Source organism: Theobroma cacao, chromosome 9 (assembly GCF_000208745.1).
Source record: "Theobroma cacao cultivar B97-61/B2 chromosome 9, Criollo_cocoa_genome_V2, whole genome shotgun sequence".
In the NCBI taxonomy this organism is placed as follows: Eukaryota; Viridiplantae; Streptophyta; class Magnoliopsida; order Malvales; family Malvaceae; genus Theobroma; species Theobroma cacao.
This window is the reverse complement of record NC_030858.1, coordinates 38,327,705-38,338,589: the sequence shown is the minus strand read 5'-3', so window position 1 is coordinate 38,338,589 and position 10,885 is coordinate 38,327,705. Positions and strand designations below refer to the sequence as shown.

Sequence of the window (10,885 nt, the reverse complement as noted above, 5' to 3'; positions counted from 1 at the left end):
ATTAACAAATGAAAATAAATATATAATATTATAATAAAAATAAAATATATGACATTAAAAATATATTTAACAGATGATATTATATAAAAATTAACAATAAAAAATACAAATATGTTAAACTTATATTTTAATAAATAAGAGTAATTTTAAAAGTTAATTTTACATTCTCAGTAAAATACTTATAAATCAAATTTCGTAATATTATCTTTTTTACATTTTAATCATTATTTATTTGTATATCAAACACTATAATATTATTTTTCTTACAAATATATTACTTATAATTATATTACTTATAATTACATTATCTGCAATCACATTATTTTGTAAAGTATCAAACTTCACTTAATAATAAATTAAAATGAGTTTGGGCTTGGACTGGATTTTCAGGATCCTTTGTAGGACTAAGTACAGTGAAGGTATTAAGCCCAATCTTCAATCCAGCCCGGGCCCAAAGAAGCAGAGACAAAGATTTGGCAGTCGACAGAACAAACAACACAGGCAGAAGAAAGAAACACGAGAAAAGCAAACTCACCAACTCAGTCAGAGCCAATGTACTCAACGCAGCTTCCACAGGCTCGTGGCGGCGTGCTGTCATCATCCGAGATACACAAATCCCAATCCCTGTCAGGAGACCTTGAATCCTGTCTGCTCCAAATCTACCACCATCACCACCAAAACTCCCTGAAGCTCCGGGATCAGACTGGTCGGTTTCTTTTCTCACTTCTTATCCCCTGTTTTGGCTACTTTCCCCACGATATTAAGAATTGAAGAACTTGTTCATTGTATTTAATTGATTAAAGGGATTGGGGTTGATTGGAACAGAGAAAGCGAAGAAAGATGCAATTAAGAAGGCGGGGAGGGTGTCGGATTTGTTGGTGGATGCTGTGAATGGAGGGGTACAAGAGTCCTTCATGAACGAGAAGCGAATTGAGCTGGAGATTCGAGCATTGGCTGCAACCGTTGGTCGCTTCATGAAGCAGACTGATCAATGGCTCGTTGCTAGTCACGCTATTAACACCGCTGTTAAGGTTTACCATGTTTCCCTTTCCCTGATCTGATTATTGTATTTTGATTGTCCTTTACCCTCAAATGCAATTCCTGGAGTCCTGGAGGACTTTTTGTTTGTTGCCATGTTTTTGATTAGCTGAAAATGGCAATTTGGCATGTTCCATGTTTGTTTCAGGAAATTGGGGACTTTGAGAACTGGATGAAGAGCATGGATTTTGATTGTAAGAGCATCAACACAGCAATCCGCAACATCCACCAACAATGACATGATCATTTGATTTCTTGAGTTACTGTCAATCAAATCCAAATTTGGTATGTCACATTCACAATTGGCAATGGTTATCTGATGTACCCCATTTTGTAATAGTTTAAGAGATCTCATTAATGCAAGCTTGATATCAACTATTCCTTGCAGAATTGTAGAGTTTTGTAATTTTTTCAATGAAATTTGTGGGTTTTAATTACTGAAATTTTAGTTAACGTAATTTATATCAATCCGAGGTTAGTCCCATCATCTTTTTCAAGTTATTTTACTAAAATTTAATGACAAAGCACATTGTGTATATATCATTAACAAAATCACTCCAAATAGACAAAAAGACATGAATATAGTGATGAATCAATGGAGAGATTATGAAGTTGGTGTATAGATGAGAAAGATTAATTTATTAATATTTGTCTGATAATGTTTGAGATCGAACCAAAGGCAGTTTGGTGATATAGTCTTTGTGATATACACTTAAAAAAGTGAAAAGAAAAAGAAAAAAATCACAACCCACAATTATCTAGTAGTAATAGCTATAAGCTGAAATTCGTAGGAGGAGAAGAAGAAGCTGATACAAATGCCCAACGTGCTTTTTTGATCAGTTCACCTTCCTGCAATTAGTGCGAATTTCCCCATTGGTTCCTGTCAACGGGCTAAGGTTCCCCATTTTCACCATAGCATCACCAAAATCCGCGTAAAAGGTGATGGGGTTGTTGCTGTACGTAGTGACCTGAGAGTCCACGGAGCCCCCGTTGAAGAGCTGTTGGTCTGAATGAAGCAGGCCCTTGTTGTTAACCAAGTTCTTGAAATAAGCATTGTCGAATACTACTGGGGAAGTAACATCCAGCGCAGAGAGGTTGTCACCGCCGCCTGCGCTCGGACAGTTTGATTGAACTGATTTCGCAAACGCTGAATCTATGTTGGTCTCATTGTAGATTCGGTTTCGAAACAGTAAACACCTGGCTTGGCCTGTGGTATGAGCTCCTGCTTCCGAAAGTTCCCAAATAAATCATGCAATAGTTTCTGATTAGAACAAGTGAAAAATCTACGCATGCGTTTGGATGAGATCATGTTCAATTATTTTAATCATGTAATCGGAGAAAGGTTTACCTGAGAGAGCAACCATTTCTTTTGCAGTGAACCCTTTGTTGGAGAATAATGATATAAGTTCGTCGAGGTTCATCAGTGGGGAAGCAAGGTCTGTATTCGCATTGCTGAAACTTGCTGTGGTCGAGTCTCTTCTGCCTAATTGAACAGTCCAAGATGGCCCGCCTAGCTGGTGAAAATCAAAAACAATATAAATTATTAGTAATCATATTCGTAGAACAAACTATTCTGTTCATCTCTTTCTCTGGCCTCTCCTTCAACTTACTGCAACGACAGAATCCCGGGCAGTGACGGCGAGAATATCAGCACAAGAAACAACACCAGGGCAGATGCTCTCTACTTGAGTTTTGATAGCATCGATCACTTCGAAACCTCTTAGGGAATTTGCATTAGGGCCTGCACTCTTCTCCCCGGTGAAATTGGAAGAGTCATCATCATCAAGCAGTACAGAAGCATCACAACCCTGTTAGAGACACATACAAATTCAGCATACAACAACTAAAAATTAGAATTTAGAGTAATAGTTTGTAATCTTGAATGAGTCTTTTCTACTTCTGCATGCATGCAGACTTTGTTCATGATTATCTTTTGTTCCTTAATATTATAAATATCGTTTCGAATTCACAGTAAATTTACTTTTCATCCCGAGTCAATCTTTTTATAATCTCTTTATTATAGTACTACGTTTTTACATAATGAAGTATCTATCCAACAAATTATAAATATAAACTTGCTTATAATTCAAAATGTGTGCATGAGAGAGAGGAAAGGGGAGAGAACATGCATTAACAAAACAGTCATGGAAATGGAGACGGAGCAAAGAAGCTCCCATGCGAGACTCCTTGGCTACTGCACTGTGTACTGCAGCTCTGATGACAGAGAGAGCTCTCGGGCATGTCTTCGCATAGTAGTTCGATGATAATTGTGCAGAGCACGACCCGGTAAAGATTAACATCACAAAGAACCAGAGACTAAAACAATGCGACTGAAACGCCATGACAAGAAAGGATAGAGAACTCAAATAGCTAACTGATGTAGAGAGCTTGTGTTTTCTGTATGACAGTGCTTGATATGCAAAGCTGAATATATAGAGAAGCACTTTGCAGGAATGTCAAATGTTTCACCATCTAATGTCAAAATCTGATTAAAATAAACAAGAACTAAAGGATATCGTGAACAAGATAGAGCCCTGAAAAGCGCTCATTAGCAGTGGAAATCCCACTTCCTCGATCAGAAATCATTTCAGTAAAGCGTACGCTCCACTTGCAATAATTGCTAGCTTCCGTAGCTACAAATCAAACCTAAGAAAAGTCCAAAATCAGTTAAAAATAAATCAGGGTCTATCATTTTTCTTACACTAAAAAAGTTGAAACTTCGATTAGGTGAGTAAATTACTTGTCTTGCATACAGGTTGATGGATACAAAATGTCGTTGAGAGCATGTACCAAAATAAAAATATACAATGCCAGGAAAGATGTACTAGTAATAATTAACTCCCTTCAGTCTTATCTCATCTGCATTGACTAATCCTTTGCAAACATTTTCCCTTCTTGGTTGCTGTTATTGGTGTGGTTGGGTGTGAACAAAATGTTCATCAGGAATCTACAAAAAGTCAAAGGCTGTCAGGCTGATGTTATGAGTTTGTTCTTAACTTAGTAAGTAGAATGGGATCTTCTGCAAATTCACCGAACTTTAGAATCTTCTGCACTTGGACCTTAAAGGTCTTTGACAGGGTTTGTCAAAGTATAAGAATGATCACTTGAAGGAAAAGAAAGACACGAGTCCAAAATCTTCATATTGAGCTTATCATAAAGAGAGATACAATCTTGATGCCCTAATCTTTACATTTCCCTCTGAATCTAGGTATGTTGACAATATGGAATGACTAATGTTTTGGCATGAGTCAAAGTAGAATACAAGAAAAACGTGGAATTTGCAGCCAAAATGGATGATTTTAATGGACTCTTTGAGCCTGTGTTTAGGAACCACGAGGAAAGGGAAGAAAAGTGACAGGAGACACAGGAGAGTGGGTAAAAAGGAAAAGTTAGGTTCTGCTTCTTTGAATTACTTGTACAAAAAAGATATATGAATGGGATTAGTTAGTGCATTAATCAACATTGTTTGATTAATGAGTGAAGAACTAAAGAAACGTTAGCTTAATGTATCATTTCTTTTCTATATACCTTTTATACGTCAACTTTTGATGGCTTTGTTGATTACTCTACTCTGGTAATATTTCACATATCAAAAGCCGTGGTACTCCTACACATTAAAAACTTTATTTTGGAAAAAGAATTTATATTTCTCTTGTTTGGGGCATACCTTGCTCCCCATGCAGTACAACTAGTTAGGGGTGAAAAAAAAAAATAGAGCAAAAAAGAAAGCAATCTAACAGTACTTCCATTGCTATTCAAGATCAAACAGCTTTATGACTAATCGTGATCCTACATTAAACTACTCTTCTTCCTCCTTTTAATTTTAAATGATAAAAGGCCCTTCAAAAATGAGCTGCCCAAACAGGCTCTACACCATTATTTTTATGGAAACATTCAGAACACAAACTTTTCTTCCTCTGCTCCAGCTGATAGCACTCCATCTCCCATCTCTTTTACAGCTGCTGCCACTGAATCACTTATGCCAAGCAGATACTGCAAACGGGATAATTTTTCAGGAGCAGGATTACTTTTTGCATATATACCAAAAATATCAGCTAGCTCCTCTGGCACCTCCCATGACAATGTCTCAGATGGCACAGCCTTGTCACAAGCTAGCATGTCGTTAAGTGAAGAAACCTGCAAAAGCAGCAACAAAGCATTTAGGACCTAGGCATTAATTGACCATATTACAAATGCAAGTTGCCAACAGACACTATTGACCATATGAACCAAGCTTCAAGGTCCCTTACCACTCCTTGACGATTTCTCTGCCTTAGCAGTGACACAGCTTGAATAAGTGAATTGGACAATCTAGTCCGTGCAAGATCATGAACAACCCCTTTTGCCTTCTGAGAATTAACCTTGAGATCTGTCGGGATTTTCTCATAGACTTCTTCCTCATCAAACTCTCCAGTGCCTGATGAGAAAATCTCATCTACAGTTTTTTTGAAGAGGTTTTCTCGCAAGCTCTCTGAGATCATGTTGTCTAAATCAACACCTGCTTCCTTGAGCTCTCTTATCTGCTTAATATTGAGTCTCCCTTGACCAATTGCTGTTTCAATGGCAGCTGCCATTTTGGTAGTTGTTATGCTCTTTATTACTTTTTGTGCATATGGTCCAGGCAAGCCAACATTCTTCTGCAGCTCATTGAGCTGCTCAACCCTAGCCTTTGTTAACTGTCCATCAGCTAAAATCACCTCAGCTTGCTGCCTAAAAGCCTGCTCTGCCAAACTCCGATGGACTTCCACTGTCTCCTTGGCCGTCAAACCAAGGATCCCACCAAGCTGATTTAGGAAAACATACTCTGAATCATCCTTTTTTGTAGTTATCTGAGCACCGAAAGGAATCCTTGTGACTTCTCCTGTCAGACAATATAGCAAGTATGTTTTGTAGAGATCCATACGGTCTCTTTCAGAGAGGTCATCTTTGAGAGTTATCTCTGTTTGGCCTGGCTTGCCCATCTTTGCAGTAAGTTCCTTGTTCGGTCTTATTTTCCTAAGTGTCTGAAGGGATTCCCATTCATCATCCTCATAAAGTTTTTCCACATCCTCTTTAACAGGCTCTTCTGTTGGAGTGTCAGAAGATTCTCCTTTAATGTCTGCCACCAATTCTGTGACAACTAAGGTGTTGAAAGCAATCATCTTCTTAAGTTCTTTTGCAGACTCCGTGCGATTCTCAGCTGATCGAGACCGTTTCACATAATTTAAGAAAATTTTACGGACCTGAGCATATAGCATGGAAACGATTTCATGCAGAGAGAAAGATGTTAACCTGAAACTGAATTGTAACCTATGAAAAATAACCATTGACACAAAGCAATTACAGTATACTCACGGCCTTGCTGGCAATAGACATAGCAGCTTCTCTTGTTAATCGCAAACCATGAGCGGCTTTCCTCACAGCTTTCCTAACATCAGCATCATAGCCATCAACACCAGCAGCAATTGCATCCTTCACAGCCTGAAGTGATAATTTATAATTGGGAAAAAGAAAAAAGGGGTCAGCAATAAGACACAGCTAACCACATCAACTATATTTTGGTTACCATAATCCATGTGAGATTTTTCATTGTCCCCACTTATGAACATTCAGGCCAAATTAGTTCTCACACAGCAAAATGATATAAAGGCAAAGGAGAAACCATTTTACCTTCTCAAACAAACTGCCACATATATCTGAGTGAGCTGCATCCACAGTTTGCTGAGGAATGCACAGCATCACTCGTACCTTTAGCAATGCAGCAACATCCTTTTCATCCAGCTCCCCATCAGCTACACATTGTTGAAGCTTTTTCCGGTAGATTTCTTGAAAAAAGAAAAAGACATATCAGACACTCCAAAATACATATTATGGTTAAAACCTGAAAATAATATCCTAAAAGGGAAGACCAAAAGTCTCAATCTTTTTCTTTTTCCCAGGCCTGCTTACATACCTTCATGGATCTCACTAGCCTTTTGTGGATCAAAGTGCAACTCTTCACAAAGATTTTGGAGGAAGGCTGCCTTGCTGTCTGCCATCTCTAGATCACCGCTCTGGAAAACCTCTGAAAGCCGTTTCTGATATACTTTTGATGTAACATCAAGTATGATAGCTTCAGCTTCTTTATTACCCAAACCAAGTATGTTCCTCAATTGACTCAATGCAGTAAGCTAGAAGTTGGAAAGAGAAAACAAAAGAAACAAGTATTAGACAACAATGTGTTGTGAATTACAAAGATAACACATCAAAACCAAGTAAACAAAGACAAAGAACAAAGAATAAAAAATTGCAGTAAGAAATGGTTTTACATTGACAAAAAGCTAGTTCTCTCTGTCGCTAGTGAGCAAAAAATAAGGCTCTTATCAGGAAGTTTATCCACTAATAAGTTTAAAGTTTTCATGCAGTCAAAATGCAAAAGTTGAGTCAACAAAAAGTCGACACGGGATTTAGTTTCCATAATATTAGCAGCTATATAGAGCACAATGGGAGAGAAGCCTCCTAGATTTGCCACAGTTAGGTTAATCATGAGGTGGGAATGAAGAAGATCAAAGGGAGGCAACCAGTTCAATAGCAGGACAATAAACTAATAGTCTATATGTGGATCTTCATGGCAATTTGCTTTGATATGCTATGGAAATAGAGAAGCAAACATTTCAGAATTATATTCTTGAAATTTTAAAGATTGTCAGAACCTTCATTTGTTTCGGACTAGCAATAAATCAGAAAGACGAAGTTACAAAAACAACAATAACCTAGCTACTTCTACCGATAGAGTATTGACACCACAAAAGAAAAGCTTCAAGAAATTTCAAATGAAATAAACATTTATAGTAGAGTTTTCACACAACCTACTTGACATTTTCATTCCTTAACATAATATGGGCCATTTCAATTAGTCGAGGTTAAGAGCATTCACTTTTCTTCCATTAATAAGCTTAAAATGAGATAATAAAATCACTCTGGCTATATCATATAAGAATTTTTCTCCACGCATGCTAATGTTACTGCCAATAATAACAACTTAAAACAAAAATTAGACATAGTGCTTCAGCAAATGTAACAACTGCTTTAAGAAAGGGATTTGCTGATGTTCATCGGACCTCTAACCTATTAAGACCAACCATGAGCAAGTTGAACAGGAAGATAGAAAGAAGAAATTTAATTACCTTATTCTTTTCCATGCGACCACCAGATAAAGAATCTGTTACATAAGCTCTGTAAAGAAGCTTCAAGTCATCCATCTTTCTGTCACTATCATACTCACCACCTAAGCCAACAATAATTAATGCTAGTTAGTGATTTTAGTTTTGACATGCTAAAACTAAAGAGACTAGCATGCATGAGATCAAAGGACCAGGAAGCATACCAACTAGAGAGACAGGACCAACTCCACGGGCAAAATGATCTGCATCTGGATGGTTACTCAAAGAGGTAAGCAAATCATTGAATGCCAATATCTTATCAAGCTCTTCCACTGCTTGCTTGACTCCACCACTGAAAAACCTTATTTCATTAGTTGAGCCAATGTATGAAATGTAAAAATTTTATATATTTTATGGTATGGACAAAAGATTCATAATTAGAAGCTAATGCAAACATATATGAACACATTTAAACATCATCCCTAAGGAAAATTTTCTGATGCAAAAATATAAGCTGCATTAGTGTCTAGGAATTGCTAATCATACACAGTTCTTGTCCTAGACTTCAGTATGTTGAGTGCCACAGAAATATTTTCCTCCACCAGCTTTCTTTTGTGCTCCATCAATAGATCCTTAGCAAGCTACACATAGTAGAACTATCATATTAAGAAACAATTACAAACCAATTACACCAATGCCAAAAAGAGTGAAAAGTATACCTCATCAGAAAGTTTGTACTTAAGTTGCGCTTCTCTAAGGGAGACTAGCAGTTTCACATCAACATCTGAATATAAATATTTTAAACTCTATTAATAGGATTTAAGACATTGCACAAGAACATTAATCACACAAGCAGCTCAGTTTCTAAAATGTTATAAGATTCACTACAAAAAGGAACATCCATGTATTACCTCTTCCAACGGAACTTAACTTGGAAGCATACAACTGCTTGGCATTGTCACGGATAGCAATTTCAACCTGAATACATAAAAAGTATGTATTAGTAACTTATTATTAGGTTTTATGAAAAAGTATGAATTTATCATCATATTTTCAAAAGTTAAAATGGCAGGGCTGCATTCATGATGCCCAAATAGAGCAATATAACTAAGTTCATACAGAGAGTATAACAAATTACTATCAATGAAGCCTAGCAAAATAATGGTGGACAAGTACCTGTGCATCGGTAACCTTAAAAACACGCTTCCAAGGCAAAAGGAAAGTTGATGCATCTCCAAAAACTAAAGTTGAAACATAAATCAGCTTCTGAAATGCCTGCACTGGAGAGACATTAATGATGGTCAAGCTCCATATGTGGATTACATACTAAGTTTCTAATTCATAATTACAAACATGCATAAACACTACTGACTTACCCGTCTCTGCTCTAAATCACCATCGCGGTCTCCTGTCTCGAGCCTTTGCCTAAAGATTCGCCTACCAATCTAGAAACCAATATCAAAAGAACAATTTTCAAGAAAAATACATACACACAAACATATTCATAAAGGGAACAACACCAAGAGTACCTCCATATGCATGGAAGCTGCATCTGGGTCATCAATGCCTAATGCATTCTTGAAGCTGATTATAGTTTCAACTTCATCGCCTCTAAGGTCTTCACTTCCAGAGGGAAGGACAGAGGATGCAAACCTAAATAGAAAATTAAAGAGCATAAACTAAATTATAACCATAAACGATTCAAAACCAAGCCTCGCAATGACAAATTTTCTCCATGTTACAAGAAAACTAATTAAATCGCATTTAACTTACAGACTGTAAAGATCACAAAGCTCCAAGTTAAATGCGTCATCCTGCTTGCTCACTCCGTATCTGAATTATTTTAACATCAAAAGTTTGAATCTTTTCAAGGTAATCACAAAAAAATTTGGTACGCATAACCCAAACTTACTTTTGGGCAATGTTTTCAATATCTTCTTTCCTGACGGCCTCGGGGCCATCGCAGCCGGCTACATAATTATGCAAACTAACTGCCGCAACTTCCGGAACAGCTGCGTTCACAGCATAGGCAGCAGCTGCACCAGCTGCACCGAGAATAGCTGCTCCACCTAACGCGGCATTCCGGTTCCCACCCAACCGGAGCCCGATACCGTATCCTGCAGCAAGAGCTCCAGCGAGGATGACAACAGAAGTCGCTACTCTGAGTGGCGGCGACAATTTTTCAACCACCGGTTGGATGCCGGTAAGCTCCTTCGGGCCTCCGAAAATGTCGGGGGCGGTCGGGGTGGTTGCCGTCGTTTCGGTCGATGAAGTGGACATAGGGGATTGGTCATCAGTGGAGATTGAGTTCCGGGGGAAGGAGACCCTGTAACGTCGTCGTCTGGGGAGGGAATTAGGGGTGAAACCGAAGGGAGGGAAGGAAACAAGAGGGCAAGGTCGAGAGGAAGGAGGGGCAGTGAGAAGAGAAGGATTCATGGCTCCCTCCACGCCAAGGAAGAAGAAGATTCTGGGTTGGGGTTGGAACGGAGGTTTGGGTGCGTGTGGGTGTGGGTGTGGGTGTGGGTGTGGGTGTGCGTGCGGGTGTGTTGGGGGCTTATAGGGTTTAACGAAATGGAGGAAGAGGATGGGGAGAAGGATAGAGTTTGACACACATGCGACAAACTTCGAACATGCCTTTAAAGAAGCTTCTTTAAACGAAAGCTTGTGATGGAAAGTTCCAACGACACCGTTTTGATATTAGTGCAAAAGGAGGAGAAATAATAAAA

General features: G+C 38.2%; 3 protein-coding genes across 3 annotated transcripts; 1 reads left to right on the top strand and 2 right to left on the bottom strand.

Annotated features, from left to right (window-relative positions):
* Positions 476-1,506, top strand: LOC18591066 (biogenesis of lysosome-related organelles complex 1 subunit 1). Its single transcript, XM_007016981.2, has 3 exons — positions 476-706; positions 826-1,031; positions 1,187-1,506. Exons 1-3 carry the CDS (start codon positions 553-555, stop codon positions 1,274-1,276), a joined length of 450 nt encoding a protein of 149 aa, XP_007017043.2. The 5' UTR covers positions 476-552; the 3' UTR covers positions 1,277-1,506.
* Positions 1,668-3,380, bottom strand: LOC108663485 (cationic peroxidase 1-like). The gene is made up of 4 exons (XM_018127923.1): positions 3,168-3,380; positions 2,649-2,846; positions 2,387-2,552; positions 1,668-2,260 (listed from the first exon to the last, which is right to left on the bottom strand). The coding sequence occupies exons 1-4, from the start codon at positions 3,378-3,380 to the stop codon at positions 1,875-1,877; spliced, it is 963 nt and encodes a 320-aa protein (XP_017983412.1). The 3' UTR covers positions 1,668-1,874.
* Positions 4,643-10,772, bottom strand: LOC18591065 (protein TIC110, chloroplastic). Its single transcript, XM_018127922.1, has 15 exons — positions 10,072-10,772; positions 9,933-9,992; positions 9,689-9,812; positions 9,536-9,604; positions 9,336-9,434; positions 9,071-9,137; positions 8,879-8,943; positions 8,706-8,800; positions 8,384-8,511; positions 8,184-8,284; positions 6,971-7,187; positions 6,688-6,842; positions 6,373-6,498; positions 5,289-6,260; positions 4,643-5,175 (listed from the first exon to the last, which is right to left on the bottom strand). Exons 1-15 carry the CDS (start codon positions 10,593-10,595, stop codon positions 4,933-4,935), a joined length of 3,045 nt encoding a protein of 1,014 aa, XP_017983411.1. The 5' UTR covers positions 10,596-10,772; the 3' UTR covers positions 4,643-4,932.